A 19,212-nucleotide genomic window follows, 5' to 3' on the forward strand; every position below is an offset into this window, starting at 1 on the left:
AGGTTCGGCATAGGGAGTATGAGCAGCTAGGGTCTAAATTAAAAAGCAGAACTTCAAAAGTAATAATCTCTGGATTATTACCTGAGCCACGAGCAAACTGGCATAGGGCAAATAAGATTAGGGAGTTAAACACGTGGCTCAAAGACTGGTGTGGGAAAAATGGGTTTCGATTCATGGGGCACTGGCGCCAGTATTGGGGAAAGTGGGAGCTGTACCATTGGAACAGTTTTCACCTGAACCGTGCTGGGACCAGTGTTCTGGCAAGTCGTGTAACTAGGGTGGTAGAGAGGGCTTTAATCTAAATAGTGGGGGCGAGGGATCAAGATTGAGAAAATGCGATAAATTAAGTAGAGAAGACAAGGCAAGAAAGCAAGGCAGCACTAAAGGAAATGATGATCAGCGTGTGGCAGGAAGGGACAGAGTGTACAAACCTAACAGTGCACCAGCAGATAAGACTAGAGGTTACAAAAATAGTAAAAAGACAGAACTAAAGACTCTGCATCTGAATGCATGTAGCATTCGTAACAAAGCAGATGAATTAACATTGCTAAAAGTAATAAATATGTATGATCTGATAGTCGTTACAAAGTCATGGCTGCATGATGACAAAGACTGGGACCTGAATATTCAAAGCTACATGACATTTAGGAAGGACAGGAAGCTAGGAAAAGGTGGAGGGGTAGCTCTATTAATTAAGGATGACATTGGTACAATTAGAGTGGGACAACCTTAGTTCTGGTGTTCAAGATGTAGAATCAGTTTGGGCAGAGATGAGAAATAGTAAAGGTAAGAAGTCACTTGTGGAAGTGGTTTGTAGGCCCCCTAACAGTAACCATGATGTAGGATGATATATACAGGATGAAATAATGGGGACTTGTGAGAAAGATACAACGATAATCATGGGTGATTTTAATCTAGATATAGATTGGACTGATCAGATTGGCAAAGGTGGCCTGGATGATGAGTTCATAGTGTGTTTTCGGGACAGTTTCTTGGAGCAGCACATTCTAGAGCCACCAGAGAGCAGGCTATACTAGATCTGGTACTGTGCATTGAGAGGGGATTAACAAATGACCTCAGTGAAGGCACCCCTGGGTAGCAGTGATCATTATATGACCGAATTTCACATTCAGTTTGAGGGAGAGAAGGGCGAATCTAAGACTAATGCTTTAAACTTAAATAACGGCAATATTGAGGGTATGAAGGCAGAGCTGGCTGAAGTAAGGTGGCAAGTTAGGTTAAGGGATAGGTCAGTAGAGATGCTGTGGCAGACATTCAAAGGAGATATTTCAGAATACTCACAAAAGATACATTCCAGTGAGAAAGACTCTAAAGGAAGGACGCTCCATCCGTGGCTAACTAAAGAAGTTAAAGATAGTATCAAATTGAAAGAAAATGTACGAACATACAAATTAGGAGCAGGAATAGGCCACTCGACCCCTCAAGCCTGCTCTGCCATTCAACAAGATCATGGCTGATCTGATCTGAACAGAAGGGGAGGAAAAGGGGTGTAAGAGCACTAGTGATAGGGGATTCTATCATAAGGGATGCAGATAGGCGTTTCTGTGGCTGCAAACGAGACTCCAGGACAGTACGTTGCCTCCCTGGTGCGAGGATCAAGGATGTCTCGGAGCGGCTGCAGGACATTCTGAAAGGGGAGGGTGAGCAGCCAGAGGTCGTGGTCCATATTGGTACTAACGACATAGGCAGGAAGAGAGATGAGGTCCTGCAAAGTGAATATAGGGAGTTAGGCAGAAGGTTAAAAAGCAGGACCTCTAGGGTTGTAATCTCAGGATTACTCCCTATGCCACGTGCTACTGAGGGTAGGAATAGGAGGATAAGGCAAATGAATCTGTGGTTGAAGAGCTGGTGTAGGCGGGAGGGCTTCAGCTACTTTGATCATTGGGATCTCTTCTGGTGCAGAGGTGACCTGTACAAGAGGGACGGGTTGCATCTGAACTGGAAGGGAACCAATATCCTTGCGGGGAGGTTTGCTAGTACTACTCAGGAGGGTTTAAACTAGTCTGGCGGGGGGTGGGACTTAAAGTAGTAGTCTCTACGATGAGATAGTTGAGGCAAATGTAGAGGTTAAAGCAAGCAAGTCCAGTAGGCAGGCCGGGCAGGGGCAGGACAGGGAGCGTGGAAGGTCTGGTAGGCTAAACTGCATTTACTTTAATGCAAGAAGCCTTACAGGTAAGGCAGATGAACTCAGAGCATGGATCAGTTCATGGGATTGTGATATTATTAGCTATTACGGGAACGCGGTTGAGGGATGGGCAGGACTGGCAGCTCAATGCTCCGAGGTACCAATGCTTCCGGCGTGACAGAGCCAGAAGTGAGAGAGGAGGGGGAGTTGCACTATTGATTAGGGAGGACATCACGGCAGTTCTTAAAGAGGACATCCGGGGGGGAACATCCAGCGAGGCCATATGGGTAGAACTTAGAAATAAGAAAGGGATGATCACTTTGATGGGATTATACTATAGGCCCCCCTATAGTATAGAGGGAAGTGGAGGAGCATATATGCTGGGAAATCACAGATAGGTGTAGGAAATATAGGGTTGTAATCGTAGGTGATTTTAACTTCCCTAATATTGACTGGGACTGCCTTAGTGCCAAGGGATCAGATGGGGAAGAATTTGTGTGTCCAGGATAGTTTTCTGAAGCAGTATGTGGATGGCCCTACTAGAGAAGGGGCTACACTCAACCTCCTCTTAGGAAATGAGGCTGGTCAGGTGGTTGACGTGTCAGTGGGGGAGCACTTTGGGACCAGTGACCATAACTCTTAGCTTCAAGATAGTTATGGGAAAGGATAGGACTGGTCCTCAGGTTGAAGTCCGAAATTGGGGAAAAGCTGATTTCGATGGCATCAGACAGGGACTCTCAAAAGTTGAATGGGAGAGGCTGCTAACAAGTAAAGGGACGTCTGGCAAGTTGGAGGCTTTTAAAAGTGAAATAGGAAGAGTTCAGGGCCGGCATGTTCCTGTTAGATGGAAGGGCAAGGCTGGCAAGTTTAGGGAACCTTGGTTGACGAGGGATATTGAGGGTCTGGTCAGGACAAAGAAGGAGGCATATGTCAGGTACGGGCAGCTGGGATCAAGCAAGTCCCTCAAGGAGTACAGTGGATGTAGGGAGTACACATAAGGAAATTAGTAGGGCGAAAAGGGGCCATGGGATTTCCCTGGCAGATAAGATAAAGGAGAATCCTAAAAGATTCTATAAGTATATTAAGAGTAAAAGGGTAGCTAGGGAGAGAGTAGGTCCCATTAAGGATCAGTGTGGTAATCTATGTGTGGAGCCACGGGAAATGGGCAAGGTCTTAAATGAATACTTCTCGTCCGTATGTACCGTGGAGAAGGTCATGGAAGCTAGTGAGTTCAAGGGAGGGAACAGCGATATCCTGGAGCGTATCAACATTACAAAGGAGGTGGTGTTGGAGGTTTTGAAGCGCATTAAGGTGGATAAATCCCCAGGGCCTGACTAGGTGTATCCTAGGATGCTATCGGAAGCAAGGGAGGAGATCGCTGGGGCCCTGGCAGAGATTTTTGTATCGTCGTTAGCCATGGGTGAGGTACCGGAAGACTGGAGGATAGCTAATGTTGAGCCTTTATTTAAGAAGGGCAGGAGGGACAAGCCAGGGAACTACAGGCTGGTGAGCCTTACATCAGTGGTGGGAAAGTTATTGGAAGGGATTCTGAGAGACAGGATTTATAAGCGTTTGGAAAGGCAAGGTCTGATTAGGGATAGTCAGCATGGCTTTGTGCGTGGGAAATCATGTCTCACGAATTTGCTTGAGTTTTTTGAGGTGACCAAGAGGATTGACGTGGACAAGGCAATGGACGTTGTCTACATGGACTTTAGCAAGGCCTCTGACAAGTCCCACATGGTAGGCTGGTCCAGAAGGTTCAAACACATGGGATCCAGGGTGAGCTAGCCAATTGGATACAAAATTGGCTTGGTGATAGGAGGCAGAGGGTGGTAGTGGAGGGTTGTTTTTCAGATTGGAGGCCAGTGACAAGTGGTGTGCCACAGGGATCGGTGCTGGACCCTCTTGATTGTCATATATATGTTAATGACTTGGATGTGAATGTAGGGGGCATGATTAGTAAGTTTGCAGATGACACCAAAATTGGTGGTATAGTGGACAGTGAAGAAGGTTGTCTAAGGTTACAACAGGATAAAAGATAAACTGGGAAAGAGGGCAAGGGATTGGCAAATGGAATTTAATGCAGACAAGTGCGAAGTGATGCATTTTGGGAAGTTAAACCAGGGCAGGACATATACAGTGAATGGCAGGGCCCTGGGGAGTGTTGTTGAGCAGAGAGACCTTGGGGTGCAAGTACATAGTTCCCTGAAAGTAGCAACACAGGTAGACAGGGTGGTGAAGGCAGCGTATGGCATGCTTGCCTTCATCGGCTGAGGCATTGAGTACAAGAGTTGGGACGTCATGTTACAGTTGCACATAACGTTGGTTGGGCCGCATTTGGAATACTGTGTGCAGTTCTGGTCGCCGCACTATAGGAAAGATCTGATTAAGCTAGAGAGGGTGCAGAAAAGATTCACAAGGATGTTGCCTGGTTTGGAGAGCTTCAGTTATAAAGAGAGATTGGATAGACTGGATCTGTTTTCCCTGGAGCGAAGGAGGCTGAGAGGGGACATGATAGAGGTATATAAAATTATGAGAGGCATAGATAGGGTAGATAGCCAGAGTCTGTTTCCCATGGTAGGGGTGACTAAAGCTGGAGGGCATAGATTTAAGGTGAGGGGGAGGAGGCTTAAAGGGGATCAATGGGGTAAATTTTTCACACAAAGAATATCTGGAATGAGTTGCCAGAGGTGGTGGTGGAAGCAGGAACAGTAGCAACATTTAAGAGGCATCTGGACAGGTACTTGAATGAGCAAGGCATAGAGGGATATGGAATTAATGCAGGCAGGTGGGATTAGTATAGATAGGCATTATGGTCGGCATGGACGCTGTGGGCCGAAGGGTTTGTTTCTATGCTGAACGACTATGACTCTATGATTGTAACCTCAACTCCACATTCCTGCCTACCTCCAATAACCTTTCACCCACTTATCAAGAATCTATCTACCTCTGCTTTAAAAATATTCAAAAACTCTGCTTCCACTGCCTTTTGAGGAAGAGAGTTCCAAAGGCTCATGACCCTCAAAGAAAAAGTTTCTAATTTCTGTCTTAAATGGGCGACCCCATATTTTTAAAACAGTGACCCCTAGTTATAGATTCTCCCACAAGAGAAAACATCCTTTCCTTATCCACCCTGTCAAGACCCCTCAGGATCTTATAAGTTTTAATCAAGTTGCCTTTTACTCTTCTCAACTCCAGCTGGTACAAGCTTTCCTCAAGACAACCCGTACTTTCCAGGTATTAGTCTAGTAAACCTTCTCTGAACTGCTTCCAACGCATTTACATCCTTCCTTAAATAAGGAGACCAATACTGTACACAGTACTCCAGATGTGGTCTCACCAATGTCCTGTATAAGTGAAGCATAACCTCCCTACTTTTGTATTCAATTCCCCTCGCAACAAACAATAACATTCAGTTAGCGTTCCTAATTACTTGCTGCACCTGCATACTAATCTTTTGCCATTCATGCACGAGGACACCCAGATTCCTCTGCATCTCCGAGCTCTGCAATCTCTCACCATTTAGATAATATGCATCTTTTTTTATTCTTCCTGCCAAAATGGACAATTTCACATTTTCCCACATTATACTCCATTTGCCAGGTCTTTGCCCACTCACTTAACCTATCTATTTCCCTTTTGTAGCCTCTATGTCTTCTTCACAACTTACTTTCCTGCCTATCTTTGTGTCATCAGCAAGTTTAGCAACCATACCTTCTGTCCCTTCATCCAAGTCATTTGAGCCACGCATTCATTTCTCTAATCTTATTTGCCTTACTCCAATTTGCATGTGGCTCAGGTAATAATCCAGATATTATTACCTTTGAGGTTCTGATTCTTAATTTGGTGCAGAGCTCCTCACACTGACTGTACAGAACCTATGCATTACCGAACATCAAGCTACTGTCCACAGGACTGTCACTGACCTCATCTCCCCCGGAGATCTTCCCTCTACAGCTTCCAACCTCATAGGCCCACAACCCCAGACAGCCCGCTTCTACCTCCTTCCCAAAATCCACAAACAGGACTGTCCTGGTAAACCCATTGTTTCAGCCTATTCCTGCCCCACTGAACTTATTTCTTCCTATCTTGACTATCTTTTCTCCACTGGTCCAGTCTCTTCCCACCTAAATCCGTGACTCTTCTGACACCCTACGTCATTTTAACAATTTCCAGTTTCCTGGCTCTAACCGCCTCCTCTTCACTATGGACGCCCAATCTCTCGACACCTCCATCCCACCAAGACGGTTTGAGGGATCTCCACTTCTTCCTTGAATAGAGGCCCAACCAGTCCCCATCCACCACCACACTCCTCTGTCTAGCTGAAGTTGTTCTCACATTAAACAACTCCTTCAGCTCCACTCACTTCCTTCAAGTAAAAGGTGCTGCTTTGGGTACCCACATGGGTCCTAGTTATGACTGTCTTTTTGTGGGATATGTCAAACATTCCTTGTTGGAGTCTTACTCAGGCCCCCTCCCCCAACTCTTCTTCCAGTATATTGATGACTGTATCGGTGCCATTTCCTGGAACTTTATCAACTTTGTTTCCAATTTCCACCCTTCTCTCACCTTTACATGGTCCATCTCCAACACTTCCCTTCCTCGACTTCTGTCTCCATCTCTGGGGATAGGCTGCCTACTAATATTCATTATAAGCCCACCAACGCCCGCAGCTACCTCGACTACAGTTCTTCACACCCTGCCTCCTGTAAGGCCTCCATTCCATTCTCCCAGTTTCTCCGTCGCCGACGCATCTGCTCTGAGGATGCAACCTTCCACAACAGCGTTTCTGATGTCTTTCCTTTTCCCCCCCCCGAGGATTCCTCCCCACTGCGTTTGACAGGGTCTTCACCAGTGTCTGGCCCATTTTCCACATTTCTGCCCTCACCCCTTCCAGCACCGCGACAGGGTCCCCTTTGACCTCACTTTCCACCCCACCAGCCTCCACATCCTCCGCCATTTCCGCCACCTCCAGCGTGATGCCATCACCAAACGCATCTCCACCCACCCCCCCCCCCCCCCACCCCCCCGTCAGCATTCTGAAGGGATAGTTTCCTCCGTGACACCCTAGTCCACTCCACCATTACCTCCGACATCTCGTCCCCTTCCCACGGCACCTTCCCATGCAATCGCAGGAGGTGTAATACCTGCCCTTTTACCTCCTCTACCCTCACTATCCAAGGCCCCAAACACTCCTTTCAGGTGAAGCAGCGATTTACTTGTACTTCTTTCAATTTAGTATACTGTACTCACAATGCCGTCTCCTCCACATTGGGAGACCGCTTTGCTGAACACCTCCACTCGGTCCTAACTTCCAGTTGCTTGCCATTTCAACACTACTGCCTGCTCTCATGCCAACATTTCTGTCCTTGGCCTGCTCCAGTGTTCCAGTGAACATCAACACAAGTTCGAGGAGCAGCAGCTGATCTTTTGATTAGGCACTCTACAGCCTTGCAGACTGAACATTGAGTTCAAATAACTTCAGAGCATGACTGGCCTTTTTTGTAATATTTTATTTTTTAACCATGTGCCTGCTTTTCATGTAGTCACAGCTGCTCGCTATTCTGCGATTAACACTCTTTCTGGACTAATGTTTTGTCTTTCACCACAAGCATTAACACTCTCTTTGCCTTTGTCCCAGGACAGCTTTGTTATTTAATCTCCGTCTGCCCTATCAAACACCTTCCTCTTTGTTCTCTCCCCTACCCCCCTCCCTTTCACTTGCTTAAAACCCAATTCTTTTCTAACCTTTGCCAGTTCTGATGAAAGATCACAGACCTGAAACGTTAACTTTGCTTCGCTCTCCACAGATGCTGGCAGACCAGCTGAGTATTTCCAGCACTTATTTCAGATTTCCAGCATCTGCAGTATTTTGCTTTTATGCAAAACCTCTTTCCTTGTCCTGCCTATGTCGTTGGTACTTACAGGGATCACGACGACTGGATCCTCCCCCTCCCACTTTAAGTTCCTCTCCAACCCTGAGCAGATGTCCCGAACCCTGGCACCGGGCAGGCAACACAACATTCTGGCCTCTCGCTCTTTGCTGCAGAGAACAGTGTCAATCCCCCTCACTATACTGTCTCCTACTACCACTACTTCAGGCTTTGGGGAGTCAGGTGGTGAGTTACTCGCCACAGAATTCTCAGCCTCTGACGTGTTCTTGTAGCCACAGTATTTTTTATATGGCTGCTCCAGTTCAGTTTCTGGTCAATGGTAACCCCCCAGGATGTTGATAGCAGAGGATTCAACGATTGTGCTCATGTACAACATTCATAAAAGGTAATAGAACAACAACTTGTATTTATATAGCACCATGACAGAATAAAACATCCCAAGGTACTTCACTGGAGCATCATCAAACAAGCATCGACACAGAGCCATATAATGACTTATTAGGACAAATGACCAAAAGTTTGGTAGTAGGTTTTAAGGAATGTCTTAAAGAGAGAGAGGGACAAAGAGGTTTAGGGAGGGAATTCCAGAGCTCAGTCTTGACAGCTGGAAGCATGGTCATCACTGGTGGAATAATTATCCAGTGGTGCGCAAGAGGTTTGAACTGGAGGCGTGCAGAGATCTCAGAGGGTTGTAGGGCTGGAGGAGGTTACAGCGATAAGGAGGGGCAAGACCACAGAGCAATCTGAGAACAAGTATGTGAATTTTTAAATCTAGACATTACCGAACCAGGAGCCAATTTAGGTCAGCAAGCACAGGGGTGATGGGTAATAGGGACCTGGTGTGAGTTAGGTTATGGGCAGCAAAGTTTTGAATGAGCTTAAGCTAATATATGGTGGAAGACCATATGTAATGTTCTGGATAGCAGAGCATTGGAATAGCAAAGTCTAGAGGTAGCAAAGAAACAGATGAGGGTTTCAGCAGCAAATGTGTGGGGCAGGGCCTGAATCGGATGATGTTCTGGGGGTGGAAGTAGACAGTCGTGGTAACGGAACGGATATCTGGTCAGATGCTCATCTTAGGTCAAATAGAACACGAAAGGTTGTGAAGAGCCTGGTTCAGTCCCAGACAGTTCCCAAAGAGAGGGATGGAGTTGGTGGCAAGGAACGGAGTATCTGCTTTGAGCTTCCCAATATTTAATTGGAGGAAATCTCTGTTCATCCAGCACTGGATCTCGGACAAGCAGTGTAACAAATAAGAGACAATGGTGGGGTTGAGAGAGCTGGCGGTGAGATAAAGCCAGGTGTTGCCAGTGTACATGCAGAACCCAATGTTGTGTTGTTGGATGATGTCATCATGGGGCAGCATGTAGATGAGAACTAGAAGTGGGCCAAGGAAAGATCCTCGTAGACACCTGATGTAATGATGTGGCAGTGGGAAGAAAGGCCATTTTGCTGCTGTTTCTCTGGTTACAACTGGATAAATAAGAATGCAACCAGGTGAGGGTAATCCACCTAGATTGACCACAGAGGAAAAGATGCAATGAACGGTTTATTTCATCACAGATAACTAGCATTTACAATATTTGCTATAATTACCAAGAGAAAATGGATATTTTGAAGTAACAGGACAACAGATCTGGTTAAGAATATTTCTTTCTGATCACTCTCAGTCATGAGTCTGGTTTTATGCCAACTGCCCAGGCACCCCAGGTCATTGACGTGATCATGCTCGAACTGAAAGTCTTCGCTACTACAAATTCACCAGTAATTTGCAGTAAAATACCAAGAAGTTCTTCAAATTTGTATTACATCGTAACATTTTCTGCACTGTAATGGTTACCCAGTAAAATTCCTTTAGTTTTTCCTTCACCAAGAAATCCATTGTTTTCAGATTTAGCATTGTCAACTTTTTGAATCCCATTTACTGTGCACGACGGCGCAAACTAGAGTAGCTGTAATGTGTTTGTCAATTGAACTCCTGTGATTAACAGAAGGCAGAGTCAGCATGTTGATGGCGGGTGACAGCATTCAACAACTGATAAAATGCAGAGGGTAGCCTTTGCAAAGCAGGTGTGGAAAGAGATGCAGTGGTTTTTGTCAAGGTTCATCCCAAGCAGCTCTGTAACACAGGAGTCTGTGCTCTACGGGCTGTTCCCAGGGACGCACACCGAGACAAACATCAACTGCTGCTGGAGGACTATCAATTCGGTGAAAGACGCCCTTTGGTCTGCCCGAAACTTGCTGGTCTTCCAGCGCAAAGAGTTGTCCACCACCGAATGTTGCAGACTGGCACATTCCAAGGTCCAGGACTACGTGCTGAGGGACGCACTAAAGCTTGGGGCAGCCGCAGCAAAGGCTCAATGGGGAAAGACCACAGTGTAAGGTTCCCCCACCAAGCTGGACTGAGGGGCTGGATCAATGGGAAACCCCTCGAACTGTATCGTTAATATTCTCAATTGCTGTAAATGTAAAACTGTAATTGACATGACAATTGTGAAACGGAAGGGTTGGGAAGAAACACATGACAGTATTGAAGGAAACTGATCTCCCTTGCAATGTTTGTATTTTTTGGTGCTGTTTGGAAACTGTTTGGCAATGTAATTTTTACAGATTTTTATGAATAAAGTATATTTTGGAAAAAAATAAAATAAAATGCAGAGGGTATAATGTGTGTAATTGCACTATATTCAACCACTGAGTCAACATTCTGCAGCTTCACTGACATGATTTGGAAACATTCTAAATAACTGCAACACTTATTTTCTACAAGTCGAACAAATACAAAGAGTTGAACCTATGGAAATGACGAGCACAAACCAAATATTTTCACACAGAGATAGAAACAATTAGAGAGATCTAACAGTTGTGGACAAGTGTGGTGTACAGAACAGTGGAGGTATAATGGAATAAAAACAAGAAATGCTGGAATCACTCAGCAGGTCTGGCAGCATCTGTGGAAAGAGAAGCAGAGTTGACGTTTCGGGTCAGTGACCCTTCATCGGAACTGACAAATATTAGAAAAGTCACAGGTTATAAGCAAGTGAGGTGGGGGTGGGGCAAGAGATAACAAAGGAGGTCTAGATTGGACCAGGCCACATAGCTAACCAAAAGGTCACGGAGCAAAGGCAAACAATATGTTAATGGCGTTACCCCTCCTGACATTAACTTAAATTTTGTACAACTCGAGACTACATTTGTTATTCTTTGTATCTTTTGAAATAAATCATCTTAGCTTTTAGGTTTCTGTACCAAGCAAACAAACATTGTTCCGAAGAAGGGTCACTGACCCGAAACGTTAACTCTGCTTCTCTTTCCACAGATGCTGCCAGACCTGCTGAGTGATTCCAGCATTTCTTGTTTTTGTTTCAGATTTCCAGCATCCGCAGTATTTTGCTTTTAAACATTGTATTATCTTTATTTGTGGAGCTTAACTTGTGCTCCAAATCCCTTAAAATAGTATGGGTAAAGATTTTTCCTCCCGAGAAATCGAATTACAATCACAGATTATACCAGGTTTATTATCTGAACGGCTATAAACTGAGAGGGGAATATGCAGCGAGACCTGGGTGTTCTCGTACACCAGTCGCTGAAGGTAAGCATGCAGGTGCAATAGGCTGTAAAAAAGGCAAATGTTATGTTGGCCTGCATAGCGAGAGGATTCGAGTACAGGAGCAGGGATGTCTTGCTGCAATTATACAGGGCCTTGGTGAGGCCACACCTGGAATACAGTGTGCAGTTTTAGTCTCCTTATCTGAGGAAGGATGTTCTTGCTGCAGAGGGAGTGCAGCGAAGGTTTACCAGACTGATTCCTGGGATGGCGGGACTGATGTATGAGGAAAGATTGAGTCGGTTAGGATTATATTCGCTGGAGTTCAGAAGAGTGAGGGGGGATCTCATAGAAACCTATAAAATTCTAACAGGACTTGACAGGGTAGATGCAGGAAGGATGTTCCCGATGGTGGGGGAGTCCAGAACCAGGGGTCATAGTCTAAGGATACGGGGTAAACCTTTCAGGACTGAGATGAGGAGAATTTTCTTCACCCAGAGAGTGGTGAGTCTGTGGAATTCGCTACCACAGAAAGCAGTTGAGGCCAAGACAGTGTGTTTTCAAGAAGGAGTTAGATATAGCTCTTGGGTCTAATGGGATCAAAGGATATGGGGCGAAAGCGGGAACAGGTTACGGAGTTGGATGATCAGCCATGATCATAATGAATGACGAAGCAAGCTCGAAGGGCTGAATGGCCTATTCCTGCTCCTATTTTCTATGTTTCTATAAGCATGCAATCAAAACTTTAAGAATTTTTATTCTTATGAGATTTGATTTTAAAAGCATGAAATCAGTACATCTGTGCACAGAATTTATGCAAGCTTTTTCTGCAATACTAAATTAGCCTGTAGCATGAATAACATCACACTGTCAACTCTTTGTATGCAGCTTTCACATAAGGTCTTTAGAAATGAGTAGTTAAGTGAACTCTTACCTGTAATAACCTATTTAGTTCAGTTAAATTTCAATGTCATATATGCAGCACTTCTGGTATTTCTGTACAGACAAGTAATTGCGATCTTATCAATTTTTTTCCCTCCTCTCCTGAAGATGGTTATCTTTTTTATTTTTTTATGCCTTAGTTCTGACAACAAATGCCAGCAGATTACATGATATGACTGAGGGATTCCCAGAGCTAAGCCAGATCAGCAAGAATCACTGGGTATCAGAAACAGTCTTGACTGATTTTCTTCCTCCTCAGCCCAGGAACATTGAGATCAACAGCAACTAAAGTTAACTCACATGAAGCAAAGGATCAAACAGGAGACCTTCTTAGTCTCACCTCTAGAATGTAACCTGAATTGAGAGGACGCAACTGTCAGAAAAGATTGAGCCAGCAGGGGTTCTTCTCTCTGAAATAAAGGATGACTAAGACAAGACCAGATAGAGGCCATTAAAATTATGAAGGGGTCAATAGAATGGATGTGGAGAAACTGTTTCCACTTGAGGAGGAGTCCAGAACAAGAGGGTATATATAGAAGGTAGCCAGTAACTGATGAAACAAAGACAGGAATCTCTTTATACAGAGAGTAGGGAGAATTTGGCCTTGCTGCCACATGGAATGGTTGAAACAGATAGTATTTATGCAATAAAAGGAGGCTTGATGTATATATGAGAGAGAAGGAAATAGAGGGATATGGGAGGGATAAAAAGAAAAAGTTTAGAGTAGGAGGAGGCTTGTGAGGAATACAAACACTGGCATAGATCAGTTGAATCAAGTAGTCTATTTCTCTGCTGTAGATTCTTTATAATTCTATGCAACTTAATGAATACATCAATTGTGTGGTACAAGGTTTACAGTGCAAATGACAGACTGTAGGAAATTGTTCAGTAAATTTTGGGCAATGTGATTTTAACTCTTTCAACTTGGAAATATTTATTTGATCTGCACTATGTGTTCCAACATCAAGATTATGGCAACAGTATGCATACATGTGTAACACATAGAACAAAAAATAACCACGCTGTTCATCAAATCCACTCCTTCCATCAACCACGGTGAATCTACCCGACAGTCTTCACTCTCTCATTTATTTAATGACTGAAGACATATTTGATGTTTCATGCTTTCAGGTGTTCCATTCCCTTCTTGCTGGCAAGCTCTTGATAAACTAGCACACATGGGGCCAACGTATAGGTTGTTATCAATTCACCAAGTCTGGGAGGGCTGCTGGGATCAATGACATCCATACAGAATTCCTCAAGAACATGACCCAAATGGATGGATGTAGCTTGCCAAAGTCATCTCCAACATCCTTCACACTGGTGTAATCCCAGAAGTCTGGTGCCATTCCAAAGTCATTGGCATCCTAAAGCCAGGAAAACCAGTCCATGATCCCAAAAGCTACCATCTCATTGCCCTTCTGTCTAGGGTCTACAATGTGATTGAACAGCTTGCCCTTAATCAAATAATAGTTTAATAAAGCTGCCCTCCCAAATGAGCAGGTTGCCTTCAGAGAAGGAAAAGGCTGCTCTGACTAGGTCGCGACACTCATTACCAACACTGAGACAGGGTTCGAGAAGCAGCTGTAGTCTGGAGCTGCCTTTATAGACTTGTCATCGGCACATGACATAGTCTAGCATGAAGGCGTGCTACTGAAACTTTAAACAATCTTCCCATGCAGCAACACTTCACACTATAAAAGTGACCCTAATCCACTTTGCTGCAAAATACTGCTCCATCTCATGGCCCTGCAGCCACCACACAAAGATTTTGGACATGCAGCCTGAACGCCATGAGAACTTTTTTTTTTTTTAATTCATTCATGGGATGTGGGCGTTGCTGGCCAGGCCAGCATTTATTGCCCATGAGAAGGTGGTGGTGAGCTGCATTCTTGAACCGCTGCAGTCCATATGGGGTAGGTACACCCACAGTGCTGCTAGGAAGGGAGTTCCAGGATTTTGATCCAGCGACAGTGAAGGAACGGCGATATAGTTCCAAGTCAGGATGGTGCGTGACTTGGAGGGGAACTTGCAGGTGGTGGTGTTTCCATGCTGCCCTTGTCCTTATAATTGGTAGACGTCGTGGGTTTGGAATGTGCTGTCGAAGCAGCCTTGGTGCATTGCTGCAGTGCATCTTGTAGATGGTACACACTGCTGCCACTGTGTGTCGGTGGAGGAGGGAGTGAATGTTTGTAGATGGGGTGACAATCAAGCGGGCTGCTTTGTCCTGGATGGTGTCGAGCTTCTTGAGTGTTGTGGGAGCTGCACCCATTTAGGTAAGTGGAGAGTATTCCATCACACTCCTGACTTGTGCCTTGTAGATGGTAGACAGGCTTTGGGGAGTCAGGAGGTGAATTACTCGCTGCAGGATTCCTAGCCTCTGACGTGCTCTTGTAGCCACGGTATTTATATGCATACTCCAGTTCAGTTCCTGGTCAATGGTAGCCCCTACGATGCTGATCGTGGGGGATTCAGCAAACATAATGCCATTGAATGTCAAGGGGAGATGGTTAGATTCTCTCTTGTTGGAGATGGTCATTGCCTGGCACTTGTGTGGCACAAATGTTACTTGCCACTTATCAGCCCAAGCCTGGATATTGTCCAGGTCTTGCTGCATTTCTACACAGATTGCTTCAGTATCTGAGGAGTCACGAATGGTGCTGAACATTGTGCAATCATCAGCGAACATCCCCACTTCTGACCTTATGATTGAAGGAAGGTCATTGATGAAGCAGCTGAAGATGGTTGGGCCAAGGACACTACCCTGAGGAACTCCTGCAGTGATGTCCTGGAGCTCAGATGATTGACCTCCAATAACCGCAACCATCTTCCTTTGCGCTAGGTATGACTCCAGCCAGCAGAGGGTTTTTCCCCGATTCCCATTGACTTCAGTTTTGCAAGGGCTCCTTGATGCCATACTCGGTCAAATGCTACCTTGATGTCAAGGGCAGTCACTCTCACCTCGAGTTCAGCTCTTTTGTCCATGTTTGAACCAAGGCTGTAATGAGGTCAGGACCCGAGTGGCCCTGGCACAACCCAAACTGAGCATCACTGAGCAGGTTATTGCTAAGCAAGTGCCACTTGGTGGCACTGTTGATGACACCTTCCATCACTTTACTGATGATTGGCACTGTTGATGACACCTTCCATCACTTTACTGATGATTGGCACTGTTGATGACACCTTCCATCACTTTACTGATGATTGAGAGTAGGCTGATGGGGCGATAATTGGCCGGGTCGGACTTGTCCTGCTTTTTGTGTACGGGACATACCTGGACAATTCTGCACAATGCAGGGTAGATGCCAGTGTTGTAGCTGTACTGGAACAGCTTGGCTAGGGGTGCGGCAAGTTCTGGAGCACAGGTCTTCAGTACTATTGCCGGAATATTGTCAGGGCCCATAGCCTTTGCAGCATCCAGTGCCTTCAGCCGTTTCTTGATATCACATGGAGTGAATCGAATTGGCTGAAGTCTGGCATCTTTGATGCTGGGGACTTCAGGAGGAGGCCGAGATGGATCATCAACACTTAATGGGTCAACAACACTTAAGTCCACGCCAACTGAGTGGCTCCTGGTGCTGTCTCAATGTTTGGCGGAGAGTTTCATCTGTTGACTTTTTATAATTAAAATAAAGCCACCCAGTTTGTATATTGTGACAAATGGTAGTAAGGGCAATACACACCACAAGATGGGAAAGAAAACACAAACGCCGACACTCCCTTTCATGAAGACCCACTAAGAAAGCACTTAAAATCATGCAGCCATTCTGGGAAATAGCAACTAACATTTGTACAACTGGTATCAAACTACTATTCGGATGGTCAGAATCATGGGGCGCATGCAGTACAAAGTGCGAACACCTCATCACTGACCAAAAAGCAGAGGTCTCTGGTTTCAACCTCCCTTGAAGACAGTGGACAACACTCAACCAATTCCACATTGGGCATGAACGATGCAGCGACCTGTTCCACAAGAGGAAGACGGGGACCAACCCAAAGTGCGATTATGGTCATGAGTCCCAGACTATGGAATGCAGATCAATATGCCCACAAAGATCTCTTGCAGGAGGTTCTTCACAGCATCTCAAGAGGCAATCGAATGGATAGCCAAACGAGACATCCCATTATAAGCTCTGCCAACCATTAGAAAAGAATCCCTGAAGGGAAATTTCATACACATCTGATTCCCAAAGGCAATCAAACAAAGCACCACAATCTGTATGCAACTCCACTATTCAAATCCCTGCTAATGCTCTTCACAAATGGTAGTTCCTAGGTCATGAGTGAGCAGGAATCTTCGCTATCCCTGGTAGATTTTCAACAACAAACAAAAACAGAAAGTACTACAAAGCACGTTAACGTTTCAGGTCAAATGACCTTTCATCAGAACAGTTCTGATGAACAGTCATCGACCTGAAACATTAGCTCTGTTTCTCTCTCCACAGATGCTGCCAGAGCTGCTGAATACTTCCAACACTGTTTTTATTTCAGATGTCCAGCATCCGTAGTATTTTGCTTTTCAACAACTTGTATTTATAGGCATTATGATTACTTATCAATGTTAATTATAAAGAAGAAATCAGTCTTTTTCAGCTTACCCACAACGTGTTTAAATACTCGAGCACTAAGGAGATAAACTGTCCGGTGTAGGTGAGTAGCAGCTGCAGTCCGACCCAGGTGCTGAAGCAGTATAGGAGATAGAGGACGGGCGCGCCCATCGCCAATACCAGCAGCAGTTTGCGCTTCAGCAGCACCTGGTTACCCAACGTCTCCACCCCGCGGTTGATGAAGGAGACGGGCAACATGAGGGTACCCAAGACGATGGGCGTGCGCGAGTCCTGGAGGCCGCTCAGCCATTTCCTCACCAAGTTAGTAAGGGTAGTCTTGAAAGGGTGGAGGAAGGTACCACAGAGCACGGCCCACAGCAACGGCCGAAGAAACGCCTCCAAAATGAAGTAAACCAGTACGGCCGCACCGCAGGAGATAGCCACGAATATCAGCGCGCCTATGTTGTAAAACGCCTGCTTGATGTTCTTATCAAACTTGAGCGGCAACAGTTGCTGAACTCCTTGCTGAACGCAATCGCTGAAGAGGCTTACACTCGACGACCTCATGAAGAGAGGAGGTGGAGATTTGCCTTCCGACACTGCGGCCCCTGCCGCTGCAATCTCCTCCTCCGCCATGTTTGCCTTTGCCCGGGTAACGGGGAGGAGCATGCCGGGAATTGGGGCATCCCGGGAGTTGTAGTTCTCTGTTCCGCTCCAGTGCTGGCACAGAGGGGCGGGGTGACAACTGAGAACTACAATCCCCGGCATCCTTCGCAAACAGTACCACCGTCAGCCCGTGTAAAACTTTGATAATTTCAGCCAGATAGTGAAACAGCTGATGGAGTGACAGTTTAGTTCTGCTTTGGAATTTGTAATCCTGCAGCATCATGCTCAAGCGGCGCCAATAGCTTTCTGCAAGGAGTATCCCACCGTTTTCTTCTGGACTCAGCTTGGGACTTGATTCCAGTTGTATTGGTGGTTTTCTGTTGCTGTGGAACAGAGCTTGGTATTTTAACGTTAAGATTTCTCGACACCAGTTTTGAGCGTTTTCAATTCGGCGTGCATTGGTTAACCTTATGTTCCCCCTAATATCACGAGACCCTTTTGAATTAAGGCGCGCAGTTCTAATTAAAGATCAGTGACATGAAGCGTTAATTTTCCACAGATCTTCTCCATAGATGCCTTATTGCTGAGTGTTTCGAGAATTTTCTGTTTTTTAAATGAGAAAATCTAACCATTTTCCCTTGACGTTCAATGGCATGATCATCACTGAATCCCCACCATCAACATCTTGGCAGTCAATGGGGAGATGGGGTGCGGGGAGAGAGGAGAATCACCATTGACCAGAAACTTAAATGGACCATCCATATAAATATTGTGACTGCAAGAGCAGATCAGAGGCTGAGAATTCTGTGGTGAGTAACTCACCTCCTGACTCCTCAAAGCCTGTCCGCCACCTAAAAGTCATAAGTCAGGAGGGTGATGGAATACTCTCCATTTGCTTGGATATGTGCAGCTCCAACAATATCCAGGACAAAGAGCCCGCTTGATCAGCACCCCATTCACCACCTGAAATATTCACTCCTCCACCAGTGGCAGCAGTGTGTACCATCAACAAGATGTACTGCTGCAACTCACCAAGGCAACAACACCTTCCAAACTGGTGACCTCTACCACCTAGAAGGACAAGGGCACCACCACTTTCAATTTCCCTTCCAAGTCATTTACCATCCTGACTTGAAACTATATCGCTGTTCCTTCATTGTCGCTGAGTCAAAATCCTGGAACTCCCTCCCAAACAGCACTGTGGGTATACCTACACCACATAGACTGCAGCAGTTCAAGAAGGTGGCTCACCACCACCTTCACAATGACAATTAAGGATGGGCAATAAATGCAGGTGTTGCTAATGATGCTCACATCCCAAGAAAGAATACAACAAAATCAAATGCTTTGTCTTTTCCTATGGCTATTACCATTCCCTTTGCTTTTTATTCCATGACATCTTAGGGCAGAGGGCAGGAAAGATTAAATTACTATCAGAAACCTTCCCCTTTGTTCTTCTTTCCCGCCACCTTTTCCAGTTCTGATAAAAGGGCACAGACTTGAAACGTTAACTGTTTCTCTCTCTCCACA

The 19,212-nt window shown here is 45.4% G+C and overlaps 1 protein-coding gene across 1 annotated transcript in view; it reads right to left on the minus strand.

Annotated features, from left to right (window-relative positions):
• tmem245 (transmembrane protein 245) overlaps positions 1–17,722 on the minus strand; it is a 238,093-nt gene extending 220,371 nt beyond the window's left edge. Inside the window, exon 1 of the mRNA XM_068053069.1 lies at positions 17,128–17,722. Within this exon, the coding sequence (XP_067909170.1) occupies positions 17,128–17,712 (585 nt within the window). The 5' untranslated portion in view covers positions 17,713–17,722. The remainder of the gene's footprint in view (positions 1–17,127) is intronic.
• Between the last annotated feature and the right edge of the window lie 1,490 nt (positions 17,723–19,212).

This window comes from Heterodontus francisci, chromosome 2 (genome assembly GCF_036365525.1).
Source record: "Heterodontus francisci isolate sHetFra1 chromosome 2, sHetFra1.hap1, whole genome shotgun sequence".
NCBI lineage: Eukaryota > Metazoa > Chordata > Chondrichthyes > Heterodontiformes > Heterodontidae > Heterodontus > Heterodontus francisci.